A 21,412-nucleotide genomic window follows, 5' to 3' on the forward strand; every position below is an offset into this window, starting at 1 on the left:
TTTGTAACTCCACTAGGGCACAGAACCTGGCAGAATTTTCCAAGGAAGCTCTTCCACGAGGAGGGGAGGAGCTAGTAAAGTCGATGGGAATAGAGCATGTTACGGAAGAATGGTGAGGTGTAGTCAGTGACGCTGTGTGCATTCTGTCGGTGGTAACTGATGTGTCTCCAGGAGGCAGACACCCGTTACACAGGTGGAGGAGGAGCTAGAGACCCGGGTTCACGGCTCTTTCTAGACCTTTGCTCACGAAGAGGAGGAGAGTCAGGGTTAGGACAGGACCTGAAGGCTTCTCTCACTGGGGGCCCCTCCTTGGGAGCTGTTCTTGTGGGGAGACTCAGGGCGCCTTTCTCAGCCTGAGAGTCATCGGGGAGACTGGTAGGTAAGTCACCGGCCCTACCTCCAGAGATGGGGTTTTCAGGCCTGGGGTGCTCCTCGGACCTCATGCTGACCGGTGTTGCATCGGGGCATCTGGAAGTCTCGGGAGCTCTCAGGGGGCCGTCCTGCCCCCGCCTCCCCTCGCCCCGCTGCCTCTTCACCACCCCTCTTCTCAGGGCCACTCGTCACTGCTCTGTCTCAGCTGTGTGGCCCTTGTGACTTTCCTTACCCTGGCGGCTGCCTTCTTCCGCCCCCTGTGGCTGCTCCCTTTCCTGGGGAGGAAGCCCGGCCTCTGCAGGCCTGGCGGCCGCCCTGGGGGCAGCACCGCTGGTCGCGAGCTGCCCTCCCCCTTCTCCTGCCGCCCTGCACCCTGCGCTGTCTGCTCTGGGGTCGGAGCTCTTCAGAGGCGAGGGGGCTTCAGAAGGCTAAGCTTCAGCATGTCAAGATTTATAGAGGAAAAGACAGCGGCGTTAAGTAGTATTTTAAAGCCACGGGACCTAAGAATGTAAGGAAATATTTTCTGCTACCTAGTAACTTTATCTGAGTGGTCTTCTATGAGTTGTATGACATTTTAAAGGTTTTCCAAGGTAGTCTCCTGGTCCTAAAAGTGATGCAGGTTGTATTCTGAAGACCCATGGATCAGAGTCCATATATGGCCCAGATATTTGTTCTGTTGCCTTCGTGTGGAAACTACTCAGACGCTCCGTTCATCACAGTCAGGCATTTCTTCGGGTGTCTTACTGTCCAGGGCCTTTTAGTCATAACTTTGGAATTGATAACATTATTTGAGCTGCTCAGAATCATAGTCCGCGTGGATTTATTACACATTGAACCTTTTATTCAGGCCTTAAAAGGTGAACCGTCAGTGACCCTCAGCTTCATTTGGGCTTCTGGATGCGTAAGCAAAACTGGGACATAACAGAACTGGCTGTTCTGAGCTTGGTTGCAAAGTGGATAACTGTGCGAGTTATTCATGCTGCTTTTCTCTGGAAAACCAGAAGATGCAAGCAGCATTTGGCAGCAGAGGAAACCCAAGGATCCCAGAGTAGAACTTTAAAGCGTTTTTCTGGAGCTGTGGTATTGTATCCTGGAACAAAAGCCCCTGAAAAATGAGGGCTTTTAAAGGAATTTTTTTTTCCCTTATTAAAGGAAATTTATCAAGAAAGAAAAAAATTCCACACAGTTACTCTACCATATTGATTTTAGTAAGAAAGTGAAATGAAGAATATACTAGAACAATTTAAAAACAAATGAACTCATTGTCTTCATATTATGCTTATATCGCTGTCATCTCCAGGACTCTGGTTACTTTATATGTTTATATACTGTTATTTTTACATACCTGTCATCTTAAATGTGTTCTTTGCATCCAGAAATTATTCTGTAAACCTTGTGGTGTTGCTGCATTTTGTTCTTTTGACTCCAGTAGTCCATGAAGTTGGTTCAGTTAGGCCTTTGCTCACTGTGCATCTTGGGTAGAGGACATTGGCATTTTTGACTGTTATCAACTTGCTAGAGTTCTATACTGAAAGTGTTGTGCATATATATCACCTTTGATATTTTAAATTATTTCCTTTGGATGAGTTTCTAGTAGTTAGCTTACTAAGCCAGAGGGCAGAAACATTTTTAATGGTTTTTGATATAGATTGTTAAATTATTCCCCCCAAATTGTATCAACTTACAGAGCCATCTCTGGTTTCTCTCACCCACCTGCAATAAGTTTTTATTAAGTTTTGTTGGGTTAAAAAAATAAAAAAAGCCTTTTTTTTACCTGCTAGGTTACCTTATATTGCTTTAATTTATATTTCTTTGATAAGTAGTAAAGCTGATCTTTGTTCAAGGGCATGTTATATTTGCTTTTGGGTTTTTTGCGTTCTTGTGGAAGGGGCAGATGTTACTAGAGTGCAGTCCAAGAGCAGTGAGTGACCAGTTAGAGTTAGTGACCTATGACTTTAGCTGTGTTTAACCAACTCTGGTAAGATGTAGATTAAGGTTGTGAAAAACTTTAATTCACATGTTTATAGGTTTAGAAACTGTAGATAGTAGATCTGTAAACTGTAGGCAACTGAATATTTTACAAATTTCATGCATAGAAGTTGATTTTCTTAAAAGGAAATAGTTACAGGACATCAGAAACAAAAACTGAATTGGGGGCTTGTGCAAGATGTTGGTCTTACCCTTACAAGAAAAAGATTGAAACATTGTAAGCAAGCTGGTGACATGATCAGGATTCTGACAGTCTCAGTCACACTCACAATTCAGTGTTGAGATAACTGAGGCATTGCGATATGCCCAATTGGCCACTTCGGAGTCACAGGAGGTAACAGATTCCATGGGACAGAGACTTAATACATAGCTTTTAGGTGTAAGGATGCTTGACATTTTTTTCCTGAGCACTGTTAATTAAATATTAAACTATATTTGATTTGGAGAAAAGCAAAACTGGATTCTGGGAACCTGGGGGGAGAGGAGGAGGGTGAGTACAGAGAAGGGTTGGGGAAGAAGATGTATTATGTTTATAAATCAGAAAATCAGGTGAGTGGGAATGATTATGCTTAATATGTTAACCCTTTTTTAAAAAATGTAACATTGTGCATTTTATATTTCAGATGAATTTACAACTGATTTTCTGGATCGGATTGATTAGTTCAGTTTGCTGTGTGTTTGGCCAAGCAGGTAAAAAAAAAGTTGCCTACTTGTCTGTTCAGTGTCTTGTATCACTTTTTGACCACTTAGATTCCTGGGAAAACCTAAAGCGGGCGGTCCTGCTCCTTCAGAAGGCCTTGCAGCGGCCCCACCTCTCTCAGAGTCGCAGGCAGGGCTCCTTCCGGTGCCTGCCAGGTCCTTTGGCAGGTTCCCCACCCACCACTCAGAGTGACGACAGGAATAGAATGTACCACAGAGAGATCTTTGGGGGATGTGATAGAGTGTGTCAGTGAACACAGAAAGCAAAGGCGTATGACATCTTTGGAAGGAAATAAAGTAAATGTGTAGAAGAACAGATTATGAACTATCCACTACTGTCTGAAAAAATGAAAGGAGGAACAGTTGGTTTTCCAAAAGATGTTCTTGCTGTTTGATCAGAAGTCTTGCAAAAAGTTGGTGTTGTATAGAAGAGGAATGAAAAATAAAGCTGAAAATATATTTAATCCTTTTAAAAACCGTGGTGCACCGAAGTCTAGAATAATGGATGTCCAATTTTTTGTTCTCCAAATCTCAGAAAATACACTGCATAGAACAGCTGTTTGATACTAGAGATGAGGGAAGTTATTAATAAATTTAAATTACATAAGACCAACAGTAACATAAACCAAATTATCTGTATGTCAAAACACCAAAAAATGAGAAGCTAAATAAGGGTTTAATTTCACTCACAAGTGTAGAGATCCAGTAAAAACAATTAAAAACATGATGATAGAAAACTTTGCAAAAGAAAAATAGAAAATTTACAAAATAAATGGCCAGGAAAAATATGGAAAAAAAAAAAAGGAAGCCTTAAATAACCGACAATTGATGTTCTTATTTATACATGTTAAATGAAAAGAAAATCTTTGCATTAAAAAGGGAATATGGTGTGTGTACATTGCTTGTGAAGATGTGTGTTTGAATGTTATTGCTGGAGAGAGGTTAAAAGTTATTCTTTTCACCTCAGTGTTTCTTTTTTTTTTAATTTGTGATAAGGAAATTGAGTTTTACATGATAAGAGCAGTCATCTGAGTGGGTTCATGCATGTGTACGTATGTGTATATGTGTCGGGTTTATGGCCCACATGAACCATGCAATTAAAAATAATAGAAATTTACCCATTCTGTAGGCTACATTAATACAGTGGCATATGTAATCTTTAAAGCCATGTTTTTGAAGAATTTGGAATGAAACAAGTATAAAAAGTAGTATATAAAATGTATGTCCTCAATTTCATTTAAGTAATGTCTGCATGCTTCCTTGATATTTTTTGATTTATCTGCATAGACAAAAGACTGGGAAAAATATACAAAAGCTGTATTTCCTAATGAGCAGATTTTGGGTGATTTTTAGTTCTTTATGCTTTTACATATTTTCCAAATTTTCTATAATGAGTGTGTGTTGGGTTTATAATCAGAAAACATACATTGGAGACAGTCCATGTTAGTGTGTACTACATGGCAGACATGCTGATTCTTACATGGATTTAAAAAAATACATGACATACTTTGAACACAGACCTGAAAAATCAAGTTGTTATGGATAGGATGAATATGGACATTTCAAATATTTACCAAACTAAAATGAAGCAACCTGGTTGGAGGGGGAGTATGGGTATGGTGGTATGAGTTAAATGAAAAGAAATACCACTTTACCCAGTGGTAAGAAAACTCTTGACAATTATGACCAACTTGAGAGAGCCCGGAATTATACCTTTGGGGGAAAAAAAAGGACAAATGTATAGATGAAGGGTACCTAGTCTTTGCTGTAGAAGATAGGAAAGATAACTGTCTTTTTATTGTTCTCTGCACCAGGATGATCCAAAATCACCTCTCTTTAGTGGGTAGGTCTGAGTCAGTTTAGTAACTAACTTCATAGTATTTCTGTATCATGTTCATGTATATTGTATTGTCATTGTGATCCTGATCTTTCATTGTTTTCTCTCTTGAACTTAAGTAGCCTAATTTTTCTTTTTCCTGACAGATGAAAATAGATGTTTGAAAGCAAATGCCAAATCATGTGGGGAGTGTATACAAGCAGGGCCAAATTGTGGATGGTGCACAAATTCAGTAAGTCAGATTGATTGTTCAAGCCTTTCCATTCATTCCTTGTCACTTAGTGTTGCTCAAAACTACCCTTGAGAAGTGCTTGGTGTGACTTCTCACTCACTCACTCAGTGTTGGTTGAAGGAGAGTCGGCTCCGTGTGTGGCCCCGTGTGGTGGGCTGGAGCTGTGCTGCCCCGCACGGGGCCCACTAGGCGTGTGCGGCGACGTGAGCACCTGAGAACTGCTGTCAGCCTTCATACATGCCAGAGATCAAGGACTTGGTGGTTTAAAAAATCATTCAGGTTGAAATGTTCATATTTTTCATATATTAACTTCCCTGTTTTTCTGCCTCGGTGTGGCTATTAGACAACTTAAAAATACATACGTAGCTCACTTTCGTAGCGTGCATTATGTTTTGTAGCCATCTCACTGAACTGTTTTAGATTTTCCCTTTTTTATGATGGGAAAGGTATAATTAATCTGCCTAATTGTGTGTTAATTAAACTAATATGCACTTGATTTATATCCTAATAAAAGCCCATTGAGGTTAGGGTTTAAATTTTATTTTTTGTCATCTCTATATATTGCTTAACATGGCACCTTCCACAAGTTTAGTAAGTGTTGAATGAATGAATGGACAATGAACATTAAGTTGGAACTGGAGGTAAAGGGGAGGCATTTTGAGGATATGTAATTTATTTACAGAGTGAATAATATCAGAAGGTTGAAGGCTTATTGTTTGTTTTTACTTAGGCACCTGAGTAAAAACCCCACATTCAAATGCCTGCTTTGTGGCCCTTACTGGTTATGTATCAGATGTTTCATATTATTTGACCTGAAAGACAAAATAAGAAGTTTTTGTTTGGTTATTTCAAAATTTTTCTACTGGCAACTTTCTCTTCTTCAAAAAACAGTGTTTGGAATTAAGTTGGAGACAGTGGAGGAGACAGGGAATGCCTTGAGTTTGTCTCAGACAAGGCTTACTTAACTGAAACCTCAGGTTTTCTTACCTGGAAATTGAGCATGAGCTGCCTCCTTTGTGTTGGCACAAGAATGGAGAAACTTAGCAGTTTCACTTAGATGATCACAAATAAATAAGTGGTACTTGCTGTTCCCAACAATAGCGTTCATTTTATGAAGGTTATAGTTCATCTGGGGTTTAGAGTTAGCCTAGTCAAATTATTCTTTTAATAATTTAGCCTTTGATCTTTGTGGCACAGTTCTTAAATTATTAAAGGTATTTTGGGATATGTGTACTTGAGTTTCGTGATCTGAATTTCCTGGATTGGCTAATATTTGGAGATGGATGGTGCACTGGGCCTGTCCTTTGGCAGCATTTTAGGTTTGATCATACATGAAGGGAGGGCAGCTTTGAACTTTGAACCATCAGACCTATGGCATTCCCTTCCAGTTGTTTTTCCAAGTACAAAAAGGCTCTCATTTAGTGTTACGTTTCCCTTAAAAAAAAAACTGATCAAAACTATTGTGTATTCTTTTTTACGAATATCCTCACTTTATGCAGCACCATGAAATCGATAGATAATAAATACCATATAAAACTGAATACAAAGTGACCCTAAATGAAAGGCATTTCCTCGTTTTCCTAATGAAAAGATGTTAAAAAAGACTTTTGGCCAACTAAACAATTTTTAGCGGTATATGTGAAATAATTAAATGGCTATTATAAGTACACATTTAAAAATGATATGCACAAATATACATGTATACACTGTTGTTGTTCCCCTTTCTCATACTTATGAAAAACTTATTTAGAATCTTTACATCTTAGGGCTTCCCAGGTGGCACAGTGGTAAAGAATCCACCTGCTAATGCAGGAGTTGAAAGAGATGTGGGTTTGATCTCTGGATTTGGAAGATCCCTTGGAGTAGGAAATGGTGACCCACTCCAGTATTCTTGCCTGGGAAATCCTATGGATAGAGGAGCCTGGTTGGCTATAGTCCAGGGGGTCGCAAAGAGTTGGACATGAGTGAGTGCACACATGTGTGCACACACACACACACACACATTTTTTTTCCTTTATTTTTTTTATTAGTTGGAGGCTAATTGCTTTATAATATTGTAGTGGTTTTTGCCATACATTGACATGAATCAGCCGTGGATTTACATGTGTTCCCCATCCCGATCCCCCCTTCCAGCACACACGCGCGCGCGCACGCGCGCACACACACACACACACACACACACAGACACACACACATTTTAACAGCAGTTTTTTGCTTTCACTAAAAGTACTTCTGAGTTATCTGATAAAAATAACACATTTTTTAAAAAAATGGTAGTAATGAATATTTATTAGCTGCTGTTTATTTTCCAAGTACAGAAAAGATCCTGGATGCATTATATTAATGCATTTCTAACACACCTTCCTATTATAAACAAGAATATATTTTGTAGCTATTTCTGTTACTTAAAATTGTAACTCTTTTTTGTTTTCTGATTCTTTTGGCAAGCATTATTTTTTTTTTTTAATTGAGATGTTGATGTATCATATATAAATTTCAGGCGTACAACATAGTCACAATTTTTAAAGGTTATTTGTAGTTATTGTAAAATATTGGAAAAAAATAAAAATATTGGCTGTATTCCCTGTGCTGTACAGTATACCCTTCTTTTAATTGGAGGATAATTGCTCTACAGTGTTGTCTTACTTTCCGCTATACCACAGCATGAATCAGCTACGTGTGCACATATGTCCCCTCCCTCTGAAACCTCCTCCCACCCACAGGTCCTCACAGCGCCTCGCTGAGCGCTCTGTTGTACGGCAGCTTCCATGAACTGGTTCACACACGGCAGTGGATCTGTGCCAGGGCCACCCTCCCAGTCCATCCCACCCTCCCTCCCCCTCCCCTGTGTCCACATCTCCGTTCTCTCCATCTGCATCTCTGTTCTTGTAAATAGGTTTCTATTTCCAAACCCTGGAAATAGGGTTATCTGTACCACTTTTCTAGATTCCACATAAAACCCATTTTAAAATCACGTCAGTACTGGAAGTTTTACCCCACACCACAAGTACCATTTACATAGCATTACAACTTTTTGTTTTTAAAAAATTCACCCAATGGAAATATATTCTGACCCTGTTATAAAATCATTTGCTATTTTTTTTTTTTTTTTTTTTTAGTAAATTCTAAAAGGCTTTTTCCTAATAATAGCCAACAGTTTTTTTTTTTTTAAACTTCAAAGAATACTTACTAAAATCTGTTAGTAAATTTCTTGGTCTCCTTTTTAAAAAAGGTTTTGGGCTCATATGTTTTCCCTAGTATTGAGTTACTAAATGTCATGAAGGAAAATGCTATCTAATATGAAAGACTTCTAGGAATTTTTCTAAGGGAAATTTTGGGAAGAGTATTTGTCTGTCATTTGGGCATGTTCATTATTAATGATTCTTAACCCTGCTGAATAATTTCACAAAATTTCTTTGAGTAGATACTCTGAATTTGAATATGAAACAGTTAAAATATACACTTAAGTCCTACTAAATATTTCTAAAATAATATAGTACTAGTTATATATTAGTAATAAACATACTACCTTCAAGGAAAAATGTTTCTGTTTTGTTTATTATGGTTTGGATGAAGGGAACAACATTTTGCTTAAAACCAGAGACGAAGTACATTAGACATGTTACCTGATTTTTGCAATTTAATTGTTTATTTACAATTATTTAAAAGGTTTGACCATTTTATACCATATTTATACCTGTATTTTACATGTCATTTAGACATTTTTACAAGAAGGTATGCCTACATCTGCTCGATGTGATGATTTAGAAGCCTTAAAAAAGAAGGGCTGTCATCCAAATGACATTGAAAATCCCAGAGGCTCCAAAGATATAAGGAAAAATAAAAATGTAACGAACCGAAGCAAAGGAACAGCAGAGAAGCTGCAGCCAGAAGATATCACTCAAATCCAGCCACAACAGTTGGTCCTGCAGTTACGATCAGGTGTGGAAATCTGACTCTAGGAGTGCCTTTGGGTCCACTTGAGCTTCCAGACAACGTTATATAAGTTTCTGTTGAGAAATGTTGAGTATGTTAACTTTTAGAAATGTTTTGAATTTTTGGCAGATATAATTTGTCAGACCATGTACCTGACATGTTGCCTAATGTCCGCAGTAAATTCTGTTAAAGATTCAGAAAGTATTATTAATAGATTTAGTGGGTTTTTTAAAAATAAAAATACCCATCTTCTGGTGTAACTATATAGCATAAAGATAACATTTTAATCTATTTTCTCCTTTGTTTTTGTACACTACTGTTAAAATATTAAGGTTTTCATAAGAATCTGTCGCAGTCCTGCATCTGGAAAAAAGAAAAAATATGCCCCGTTCTCTTCTAATCTCCAGCCCCTTCCACTCAGAGGACTCACCTGTGCCCTCCCCGCTCCCTCCCCTGTTCAGCCTGGTGCCTCTAGACCTGCTCTGGCAACCTCTGCTGGCACCTGAAACCGCCAGCCCGATGGACCCTCGTCAGGCCTTTTTTATTCCTTTATTTAACCCTTCTGTACAAATGATGCCTTTGAGCTTCTCAAAATGTTTTCTTTTTGGCTTCTGTGATAACACTCCTGCTTTCCTTCTTATCTCTTACCAGTACCTTCCAATCTTCTTTCTGTGTGTTTTCTTTTCCTTCCTCTTTGTAGTCCGCTTAACTGTTGGCTTTCCTCTCATGGCTTTGAAGCCCTTTGTGTGCTGCAACACAGACTTTTTTCCTCTCAAGCTCCAAACACAGTTGTCCAACGGCCTACTAGAAATTATATATAGAGAAAATCTGCAAGTTAAAAACTAAATGACCTTTTACCCAGACCTCTTCCTACTTGTGTATTTTCTGAGTCTTTTTCATCTCTTCTGTGTCCTAAATGGTTTCATATCTTTATCCTCTTTTTTTTTTTTCTCCCTAATTTCTTAATAAGTTTGTCTCTTTAATCATCTTTAAAACTTTTCATCAGGTTTTCTTAAGTGAAAATCAGATTACTTATTCAATGCACACAGTGCATCCCATAGACAGAGAAGAGTCTTCACTTGACAGCGTCGGCCTCTAAAACGTCCGGTGTACCCTGCCTCACCCACCCCATCTAGTTTGTGTTGTTCCCTATCTGTTTTCCTTTGTCGTAGTTAGCAACCCACTATTTGCCTGTCTTGCCCACTGTAGGTTGGGGATGCTGTCTTTTTCATCATTCCTGGGGCCTGGCATTTTAAGTATTTGTGAATAAAAAGAGTACACAGCCATTGATTGAATTACCTATGGAATGCCCTGGTTTTTGTAAAAACTATGTGAATAATATGGTTTATTCTATAGTGTTGACCTTATCAATCTGATTTACTTGTCTTTTCCATTTGCTTTTGATTGCTGGCAAGCTAGTTTTCTAATCTCTCATTAATTAGGGGAGCCACAGACATTTACACTAAAATTCAAGCGGGCTGAAGACTATCCCATCGATCTCTACTACCTCATGGACCTCTCCTACTCCATGAAAGACGACTTGGAGAATGTGAAAAGTCTGGGAACAGATTTGATGAATGAAATGAGGAGGATCACTTCAGACTTCCGAATTGGTAGGAATTTTGAGAAAATTAATAATTTTCATTTGTGTAAATCTTGGCAGTTTTATTCTTCACTACATACATGTGAGATTAGGATGCTGGATTTTAGCTTTTTCTTTCTGAGAGGACTGATATTCCTGTCACATGGCTAATGATTTTTCTGCCTCTTTGTTCCTCTGTTACTATAAAAAGGAAAGAAAGAGTCACTCAGTCGTGTTTGACTCTTTGTGACCTGTGGACTGTAGCCCACCAGGCTCCTCTGTCATGAAATTTCCCAGGCAAGAATACTGGAGTGAGTTCCCATTCCCTTCTCCAGGGGATCTTCCCGACCCAAGGATGGAGCCTGGATCTCATGGATTGCAGGCAGATTCTTGGCCATCTGAGCCACCAGGGAAGCCCTTCTTACTACAGGCTGCCATGTTACTTGACACACATCACACCACATAGATAATAAACTGCATGTTTGTTGTTACAGGAATTTATTCAGTCATTTGCTGATCTTATAAACATGTTGATTACTTAACTTGATTTTTTTTAATGCGATTTAACCATCCACCCTCCATCATCACTGCATGTGTATTTCCCTCCACAGGGTTTGGCTCTTTTGTGGAGAAAACTGTGATGCCTTACATTAGCACAACACCAGCTAAACTCAGGAACCCTTGCACAAATGAACAGAACTGCACGAGCCCATTTAGCTACAAAAATGTGCTCAGCCTTACTGATAAAGGGGAAGTATTTAATGAACTTGTTGGCAAGCAGCGCATATCTGGAAATTTGGATTCACCAGAAGGTGGCTTTGATGCAATCATGCAAGTTGCAGTTTGTGGAGTGAGTGCATTCATTCTCTACAAGGGGATATTATTTGTGTGGATTTTAAGTGTGATTTTTCTGTCAGAAAATATTACCTTAATTTCTATATCATACTGATAAATCTCTTAAATTCCCTCCCAACTGCCAGTGGTTTAAAAAAAAAGCATAGTTAATCTGGATTTTGAAAGCCAAAATGCTCACCATTTGAACCAGTGGGGCAGTGTAGCTTTAGCTGGTGTTCTGGGTTTTTTAAAGAGGCTCAGGGTACCCTGGCTTTCCAGCTTTGTGACAGAGATGGTATTGGGGTTATCTGAGACGTCACCAGGAACATTAAAAATGCTGAAATAGATTGTGTGTCAGACACCATTTTCCTTTGGTTAGTTTTCTTCTGCTTATCTTTGAGAGGCATCTTCCCCATGTCTTAGTAATTTAAAAAGAAAGTTTTAAGTCTTAATTTGAAAGCTATATGAGAATATTCTGAGAAGTCATATAATGTTCGTAATTTTAATTACAAGATTTTCAGTGACAGTAAGCTGACCCTCCATTGGACTGGTGGTTAGAATTTTTTGACCCAATTACCAGCTGAAAATTTTAGGTGACCTTTTAATGATGTAGCTGAGGACGGAAGTAGGAAACATTGTGAGCTAGATGAAGTTTTATCTGTCTCATTCCCCCTACCCCTTTTCGTTACAGTACCCCTGTGCCCTAAAAGACCTTTCTCTTCCAGATGCTTCTTAATGGTTACTCAACCAAGTTTTAGTATGCTATTTGATACCCAAGATGATAATATAATATAGTGCTTGAGATAACAGTCTTTAGACTGTTAGGACAAAGCTTCAAATGTTCCCATCACTGCTCATCCACTAGGCAGTTTCCTTGCCATTCTAGAGGGCTGTTTCCTTCTCCTAAAGAGATAATAACAGATACACCTTAGGAAGTTTAAATATGGTAATCCATAGATAGTGCAAGTAGCCAGCAAATAGTTAACAACTATTGTGGTCACTCTTGACTTGCACCAGGGTAGATGCAGGTTAAGGACAGCCTTAACCTTAACCAGGCGGTGCCTAGCTTGATGCCTGTTTCCTCTCCAGCCATTCATTTGTGATCCCACTAGAAGCTCGTATGGCGAAAGCATTCTCTGTGCTGTCTCTGCCTGAACCTCAGCCTTGAGATTAAAACAGGCCTTGGTATCCTGGCCGCTGCTCTCTGCTCCCTGTGCTGACTGAGAGTAGCTGTTCCACTTACTTCTCTAAATGCAGAAGAGACAGATACTCCAACTGGTCTGCCAGCATGAATAAACTTAATTCCTGCCTTCAAGGATTTTATAGTTTTAGGAGGATATATACAGATGTACGGAGTAAATAAAGATAGATTATTATGAAATTACCATTCAAGGGCATTTTACCACTACTTTAAATTTTTTGCTGAATAAGGTGGAGAATAAAATAAATGAAAAAACAGTACTGATGGATTAAAAGGGGTGGGATTAAGCAGGGTCAAGTCTTTGAAGAAGATCCTTTTTTTTCTAGAATTAAAAAGGGGAGGCTTTTTTAATATGGTGGCTGATAAAAGGGAGTACATGCTCCAGAAGGTGGAGTAGGTATGGGTGGGAAGGGGAGGTAACAGTGTTTAGATTCAAAGTTGGGTGTGGGCTGAGACATTGTTTATTCACTAAGCACCTATTAGTGCTACATTAACTATGGACAGAGGTTCGTGACACTGTACAGGAGACAGGGATCAAGACCATCCCCATGGAAAAGAAATGCAAAAAAGCAAAATGGTTGTCTGAGGACACCTTACAAATAACTGTGAAAAGAAGCAAAGCGAAAAGCAAAGGAGAGAAGGAAAGATTCCCATTTGAATGCAGAGTTCCAAAGAATAGCAAGGAGAGATAAGAAAGCCTTCCTCAGCGATCAATGCAAAGAAATAGAGGAAAACAACAGAATGGGAAAGAATAGAGATCTCTTCACAAACATTAGAGATACCAAGGGAACATTTCATAGGCTTGATAAAGGACAGAAATAGTATGGACCTAACAGAAGCAGAAGATATTAAGAAGAGGCAGCAAGAATACACAGAAGAACTGTACAAAAAAGATCTTCATGACCCAGATAATCACAATGGTGTGATCACTCACCTCGAGCCAGACATCCTGGAGTGTGAAGTCAAGAGGGCATTAGGAAGCATCACTATGAACAAAGCTAGTGGATGTGATGGAATTCCAGTTGAGCTAGTTCAAATCCTGAAAGACGATGCTGTGAAAGTGCTGCACTCAATATGCCAGCAAATTTGGAAAACTCAGCAGTGGCCACAAGACTGGAAAAGGTCAGTTTTCTTTCCAATCCCAAAGGCAATGCCAAAGAAGGCTCAAACTACCGCACAGTTGCACTCATCTCACATGCTAGTAAAGTAATGATCAAAATTCTCCAAACCAGGCTTCAGCATTACATGAACCGTGAACTTGCAGATGTTCAAGATGGTTTTAGAAAAGGCAGAGGAACCAGAGATCAAATTGCCAACATCTGCTGGATCATTGAAAAAGCAAGAGAGTTCCAGAAAAACATCTATTTCTGCTTTATTGACTACGCCAAAGTCTTCAACTGTGTGGATCACAATAAACTGTGGAAAATTCTGAAGGAGATGGGAATACCAGACCACCTGACCTGCCTCTTGAGAAACCTATGTGCAGGTCAGGAAGCAACAGTTAGAACTGGACATGGAACAACCGGCTGGTTCCAAATAGGAAAAGGAGTACGTCAAGGCTGTATATTGTCACCCTGCTTATTTAACTTATATGCAGAGTACATCATGAGAAACGCTGGGCTGGATGAAGCACAAGCTGGAATCAAGATTGCTGGGAGAAATATTAACAACCTCAGATATGCAGATAACACCACCCTTATGGCAGAAAGTGAAGAGGAACTAAGGAGCCTCTTGATGAAAGTGAAAGAGGAGAGTGAAAAAGCTGGCTTAAAGCTCAACATTCAGAAAACTAAGATCATGGCATCTGGTCCCATCACCTCATGGGAAATAGATGGGGATACAGTGGAAACAGTGTCAGCCTTTATTTTTGGGGGCTCTAAAATCACTGCAGATGGTGATTGCAGCCATGAAATTGAAAGACGCTTACTCCTTGGAAGGAAAGTTATGACCAACCTACATAGCATATTAAAAAGCAGAGACATTTTTGCCAACAAAGGTCCATCTGGTCAAGGCTATGGTTTTTCCAGTGGTCATGTATGGATGTGAGAGTTGGACTGTGAAGAAAGCTGAGCGCAGAAGAATTGATGCTTTGAAATGTGGTGTTGGAGAAGACTCTTGAGAGTCCCTTGGACTGCAAGGAGATCCAACCAGTCCATCCTAAAGGAGATCAGTCCTGGGTGTTCATTGGAAGGACATGCTGAAGCTGAAACTCCAGTACTTTCGCCACCTCATGCAAAGAGTCGACTCATTGGAAAAGACCCTGATGCTGGGAGGGATTGGGGGCAGGAGGAGAAGGGGGCGACAGAGGATGAGATGGCTGGATGGCATCACTGACTCGATGGACATGAGTTTGAGTAAACTCCGGGAGTTGGTGATGGACAGGGAGGCCTGGCGTGCTGCGATTCATGGGGTCGCAAAGAGTCGGACAAGACTGAGCGACTGAACTGAACTGAACAGCGCTACTACCGGAGATAAGATGATGCACGAAACCAGATGTGGTCCCAGCCGTGTGGAGTGGAGCTACCTTGTAGTGGGGAGAGGGACATTGACTTTAAAAGGTAATTTTTAAAAATAGAGCTGAGACAGACAGCTAGGCAAGGTGAAGTGTTACAGTGAGGCGGGGGAGTTTTATTCAGCGGGCTCTGTGCCTTTATCAGCAAGGATGTTATTAGCATTGTGAAAAGAGAAAATACAGAATTAAGTTGAAAATATAGTGGTAGCCTGTATGAAGATTAAAGGTTTAATCTTTGCTGGATTTCTGTAGGTAGTATTTTAATATTGAAATCCTTTTCTTTTCAAGTCACTGATTGGTTGGAGGAATGTGACACGGCTGCTGGTGTTTTCCACGGATGCTGGGTTTCACTTTGCCGGAGATGGGAAACTTGGTGGCATTGTTTTACCAAATGATGGACAGTGTCACCTGGAAAATGATGTGTACACAATGAGCCATTATTATGTGAGTGCTCAGCACCTTACATATTAAGTGGATTCGGGTTTTTAGAGTATTACGGGTAATGGGCTTGTGGGTTTTTGAGGATTGGGGTTTTGTTATTTTGGTAACTTAGGCCCTGACCTAATGTGCAGGAAAGCTTTGTTGCTGTTTTGAGGCTATGGCTTTGAGCCTTCTTCCTTCCGCGTAGCTGGGGGCCTGGCCCTGCACCCCAGCCCAAAGCTCTGTCTCCTGTCACTCGGCCCATCAAGGGGTAGCAAGTTTGATACTGTGTCTAAACACATCATTTGTATAGTTTTAAACTCCTTGTCTTATTTATATATGACTTAAGAAAGTAGGCCTCCTGCCTCTACAGAAGATAAACATTGGCAATTTATTCAAGGTCTGGAAGAAATCTAAACCTTGCCAAATCTTCGTCTTTTTCTTAGTGATAATATAACCTTTAATTATGGCAATTCTTCGATTTCATTGTTCTGACATTTAATATACATAGGTAATCTTTAAAAAATCTTTCTTATTGAAATTTTTATGTACACATAAAGATAGAAAAGGATTAGAAACCCACTAGACAGCACCCAGTTCAGCAATAATTTTTGTTGTTTCAGGCAATCTTGTGTAAGTAATCCAGATATATCTGCAAATCATTATTTTCAGAAAGTGTTAAAAAACTGGAGTAGATTGAAAAAAAAAACAAAACTGGAGTAGATTGGATATAATTACATACTAAATTTTATTATTTAATTTCTTAGGATTATCCTTCTATTGCTCACCTTGTCCAGAAACTAAGCGAAAATAACATTCAGACGATTTTTGCAGTTACTGAAGAATTTCAGCCTGTTTACAAGGTAAATATATATGTGTGAGATCAAAATAGGAACACATTTCTAGATCCTTAATGTTTAGTCATCAAAGGCACAGTGATATGTCTGAATTGAAATGTGGGAAAATGTCATCAGATAGAAAGGCTAGATTTTACAAATGTGGTATTACATTGGAAGACTAGTTATTTTTAGGACTGACTCCTTATTTAGGATATATATCAAGAAATGGTTTTTAAAAATAAAGAGTAGGTACTTAGTAGATGCTAATTAGTCAAATTTTATAGGTTTTTATCTTTTAATTGCAGGAACTGAAAAATTTGATCCCTAAGTCAGCAGTGGGAACATTATCTGCAAATTCCAGCAATGTGATTCAGTTGATCATCGACGCTTACAATGTGAGTGCATTCTAAGTAAGATCTGTCTTGGGCAGTACCCTGTTGAGAATACTTTGCTCAAAAAAGTAAAACTCCTTTCATACACAATTTAGCAGGCCCCAGAAGACAATGTAAAACTTGTATGTAAAGTTCTGTATGTGGAGGAAAAACTCATTCTCTTACAAAAATGTGTTTGCAAGGCAAAATAAAAGGCATAGCGGGGGGTGGATTTCTAAATTCTGTTTGAATGTCATTAAGTAATAAGTCTCCTTTTTGGAAAACAAGTATGAAACAGCTTCCATTTAGATTTATAGGATTACCTCAGTCTTCTTTATTTCCCTTCATTTTATAGATTCATTGATTTTGATGAACTGTGCCAGAAAAGCTTTTTTTTTGCTAATTCTTCTCTTGCCATATTTCTCTGTACATAGTACATATTTCTGTTGTACATAGTTCTCTGTTCTCAAGTGGTACACACACGGTCATATGTGTATGTACCATAAAATATATATGAATGCATACATGACTTATTAAAGTAAGATTTATAAGATTTTTACCCCATGTGGAAGGAAGTTGAAATTAAAGAGGAATTGTTCATCTCGAGTTACTACCGAGTACTTTAGGGATACTCATTAAGTCTTGGTCAGTAACTGTTTTAAGTCATCGGAGGCCTTTGTAATACAACTGTAACCATCCTGTGCTGCATACACCAGCCCCAGCCCTTCGACGAGTTGAATTTTATTTTCTACCTCATGCCAGGGGTTTCCAAAATGTTTTGGAAAGACCCTAGTTAGATTTTTACAGACTTTCTAGATTCTGGTTTTCCCGTCACCCCCATAGTCGTTAGCATATCTTAATGCTTTCCTAACTTCATCTGTGGAGTGGTATGACCAGGACCGAACTTGCCGCTGCAGCTTTCTCCGTTTGTCCTGCGCCCTCTGCTGTTCTACAAAAGCACTGGTTTGAATCCTCCACTCTGGGTTTTCTTTCTTGGAGGGAGTGGGAGCTGGCCTGCAATGGCCCCTAAGCAGATTTGTCTCCAGCCTGTGTAGTAGATTATTAACCTTTGTCCTTAGTGAGCTGAGGCTTCCCTGATGGCTCAGACGGTAAAGCATCCACCTGCAATGCAGGAGACCCCAGTTTGATCCCTGAGTTGGAAAGATCCCCTAGAGAAGGGAATGGCAACCCACTCCAGTATTCTTGCCTGGAGAAATCTATGGACAGAGGAGCCTTGTGGGCTGTAGACCGTGGGGCTACAAAGAGACATGACTGAGGGACTGACTAGTGAGCTAGAAGTGGCAGGGCAGAGGAGAGTGTGTTGCAAGTGGGGAAAGAAAGTGTTCTGAATTCTTAGAACTCTTCATAATTAATATTAGGCCTCTCTGCTGTGTCATCATTAAAATTTTAACCAGAACACTCTTCAGTCATGTACATTATTTAGAATAATTGGTTGTTACTTATTTAAGCCCATTTCTCTGGGTTTTGGGTTTTCTAGTCACTCAAGATTAGGCTTCCAATATTTAAATAATGCTGTTTCCTTAACAGCTCATTTTATCTATGGAATTTATGAATTCAGCTTATTTTATAGTATCATTTGTTGGCCTTTCCTCTTATTTCATTAGTCTTTCTTTTAGTCCCTTTCTTCAGAAGTCATTTTGGAAAACAGCAAATTACCGGAAGGAGTAACAATAAATTACAAGTCTTACTGCAAGAACGGGGTGAATGGAACAGGGGAAAATGGGAGAAAATGCTCTAATATTTCCATTGGGGATGAGGTATGTTCTGTAAACATTTTTCTGAAATAAAAGAAAAAGCTTACTTGTTTATGAGCAATCTAGCTTATAATTTGAGAAACTGTTGGATATAACTTGAGTAGCTTTTTGAAAAATTTTTAGTAGATTTAAATTGCTTAGTTTTTAACTTATCTTGTTTTCCTTTTAAGGTTCAATTTGAAATTAGCATAACTGCAAATAAATGTCCAAATAAGAACTCTGAAACCATTAAAATTAAGCCTCTGGGCTTCACTGAGGAAGTGGAGATTATCCTTCAGTTCATCTGTGAATGCGAGTGCCAGGGTGAAGGCATCCCAGGAAGCCCCAAGTGCCACGACGGCAACGGGACCTTCGAGTGTGGGGCCTGCAGGTGAGCTGGCGGCACGCACGGTGCGGGGCATGGCAGCCGGGGCGGCTGGAGGCACGCCTGTCTGAGCGTCCCAGAAAGTCTCTGTGGGGGCCGATAAATTATTCTTCCAGCTACTGTTGCTCACCACAAGATCAATTTGATCATCTTGTGTGGGTGTCTTTATAGAAAGCTCTTCTCTGCCTTTTTTTCCTTAGGCAGACTACCTTTTATTCTGATATAAAAGCTTTTGTAGCCATCCAAGATGTTACTTAACAAATGTTTATGGCAGCATTTGGGTTTTTCTCTCGTGATAGCAATCTGAACTCTAGAGCTCAGTAAGCTTATAGAAAATAATAAGTGATTTTATATGGTAACTGGAATTAGGAATTAAAGGATGTTCAGCTTGTTATTACATGTACTTCTGCATTGTTGGGATAATTTTTAAAAAATTCATATATTTGTAAAATTAAGAAAGCACTATTTTGGGAACATAGAATCTACTACTAACAGAACTTAAGTCAAATTATTTTTAATTTTCATACTGTAAATCTTCCTGTTTCATCTTTCTCCTTTTTTTTTAGAACAGGAGAGAAGACTATTTTGATCCAGCTGTCAGCTCCCAAATGACTTAGGCTTTGAAGGGTTTTTAATCATGAGGAAAATTAATGACTGTATTTTGCCATCATTTACTAGCTTTCTAAATAACAAACTGTTAAATTTTTTATTTTCCATGTCATATTCTGACTGAGTTGTGTAGATACATTTTTAGGAAAATATTATTTATCTGAAAGATCTTGAAAATGTTTTGCCTCCTTTTTGTGTATTTACCATATACAGTGTATAAGCACTAGGTGTTTTAAAAAGTGTCTGAAAAGTCTGAATCCTTAGGATAAATTTATTTTTAAACATTATGGTAAATGATACATTTAGTATGGTTTTCAACTTCCATGTACTTTTTGGGTTGTGTTTTTATCAGTTCAGTCCTTCAGTTGTGTGTTTTTATACTTTTTAGTTTAAAAATTGGGTATAAGCTTTTAGTATAAAAATTGGGCAAATAATAGCAAATGTAATATACAGCATATCCTTTGAAAACATACCACACTCTTTAAAAATAAGTTTATCCTTTGTTTCCAAATGTTGTGTTCACCTGTTCATTGCTAGGTTGTATTTTCATCTTGATCAGAATGGTTACTTTCCTGGAGGAGATTTTTCCTAGGCCCCTGTGTAGATTCTGTATGGACTTGAATGGCTGTGTGTGTGTGTACACTTCTGTGACACATGGCACAAACACTCTCATATAATTGTAGTCTGAAGATAATGTTTATCGTTTTATTTCCTCTCTTTCTTAACACTTTGTTACTTTCAATTATTTTTATTTTATGTGACTGAAATTTTGGACTCTTTGTTTAGGTGCAACGAGGGACGTGTTGGGAGACACTGTGAATGTAGCACAGATGAGGTGAACAGTGAAGACATGGACGCTTACTGCAGGAAAGAAAACAGTTCAGAAATCTGTAGCAACAATGGAGAGTGTGTCTGTGGACAGTGTGTGTGTAGGAAGAGGGACAATACAAATGAAATTTATTCTGGCAAATTCTGCGAGTGTGACAATTTCAACTGTGATAGATCCAATGGCTTAATATGTGGAGGTGAGAATGGGTCTGAAAGTGGTTATAAAATGTGGTCCTATCTAATAAAATAAAACATGTTGCGAGTTTGCTTAGTGAATAAATAGAAAAGGGGCAGCATTGAGGGTCACTCCATCCCGTGGATACTTCCTTAAATATTATTGTTTTCACTTTTCAGTGTTGTGATTTTATATTGTTACCACTGTTGTAAGAAATGAGATTTTTAATTGCAGGGAATGGTGTTTGCAAGTGTCGAGTGTGTGAGTGCAACCCAAACTACACTGGTAGTGCCTGTGACTGTTCTCTGGATACCACTTCCTGCCTGGCCGTAAATGGACAGATCTGCAATGGCCGCGGCGTCTGCGAGTGTGGTGCCTGTAAGTGTACAGACCCCAAGTTCCAAGGACCAACCTGTGAGATGTGTCAGACCTGCCTTGGAGTCTGTGCTGAGCATAAGTAAGTATTTCTGAGTTGACTTGAGATAGGTGATTGCTCACTGTCTGTTCACCTGTGTATGATCACATGGTACATAGAACAGTGCTAATCTAGGCCACAGTGTAAATAAAGTATCTGTCACATTGAAGCCCACTTTTTACATCTAAACATTCTCAATAGCTAGTGTTTGCTACATGATAGTGAGTTGTATCCTATGAGTGTGGTGGTACCATTATTTCAACCTGAATTTGGTATTTAATTGAATCCATGTGGTAACCTTTGTTAAATTAGTATTACCAATTGCTAATTAATTTATTTACTGCCTTTTGACTAAATAAAATGGAAGGTTTTGTCCCTTGTAGAAAGAACCATATACCACCAACACATTTCAAAAGTTATTA

The 21,412-nt window shown here is 38.9% G+C and overlaps 1 protein-coding gene across 1 annotated transcript in view; it reads left to right on the forward strand.

Annotated features, from left to right (window-relative positions):
• Positions 1 to 21,412, forward strand: part of ITGB1 (integrin subunit beta 1) — a 44,030-nt gene that overhangs the window by 13,640 nt on the left and 8,978 nt on the right. The window contains exons 2-13 of the mRNA XM_061126166.1: positions 2,985 to 3,051; positions 5,044 to 5,129; positions 8,849 to 9,071; positions 10,508 to 10,678; positions 11,259 to 11,497; positions 15,483 to 15,638; positions 16,382 to 16,477; positions 16,759 to 16,848; positions 18,462 to 18,602; positions 18,770 to 18,969; positions 20,359 to 20,597; positions 20,810 to 21,032. Of these exons, the coding sequence (XP_060982149.1) occupies positions 2,985 to 3,051; positions 5,044 to 5,129; positions 8,849 to 9,071; positions 10,508 to 10,678; positions 11,259 to 11,497; positions 15,483 to 15,638; positions 16,382 to 16,477; positions 16,759 to 16,848; positions 18,462 to 18,602; positions 18,770 to 18,969; positions 20,359 to 20,597; positions 20,810 to 21,032 (1,931 nt within the window). The remainder of the gene's footprint in view (positions 1 to 2,984; positions 3,052 to 5,043; positions 5,130 to 8,848; positions 9,072 to 10,507; positions 10,679 to 11,258; positions 11,498 to 15,482; positions 15,639 to 16,381; positions 16,478 to 16,758; positions 16,849 to 18,461; positions 18,603 to 18,769; positions 18,970 to 20,358; positions 20,598 to 20,809; positions 21,033 to 21,412) is intronic.

The sequence above is a fragment of the Dama dama genome, chromosome 23, assembly GCF_033118175.1.
Source record: "Dama dama isolate Ldn47 chromosome 23, ASM3311817v1, whole genome shotgun sequence".
Taxonomy (NCBI): Eukaryota; Metazoa; Chordata; class Mammalia; order Artiodactyla; family Cervidae; genus Dama; species Dama dama.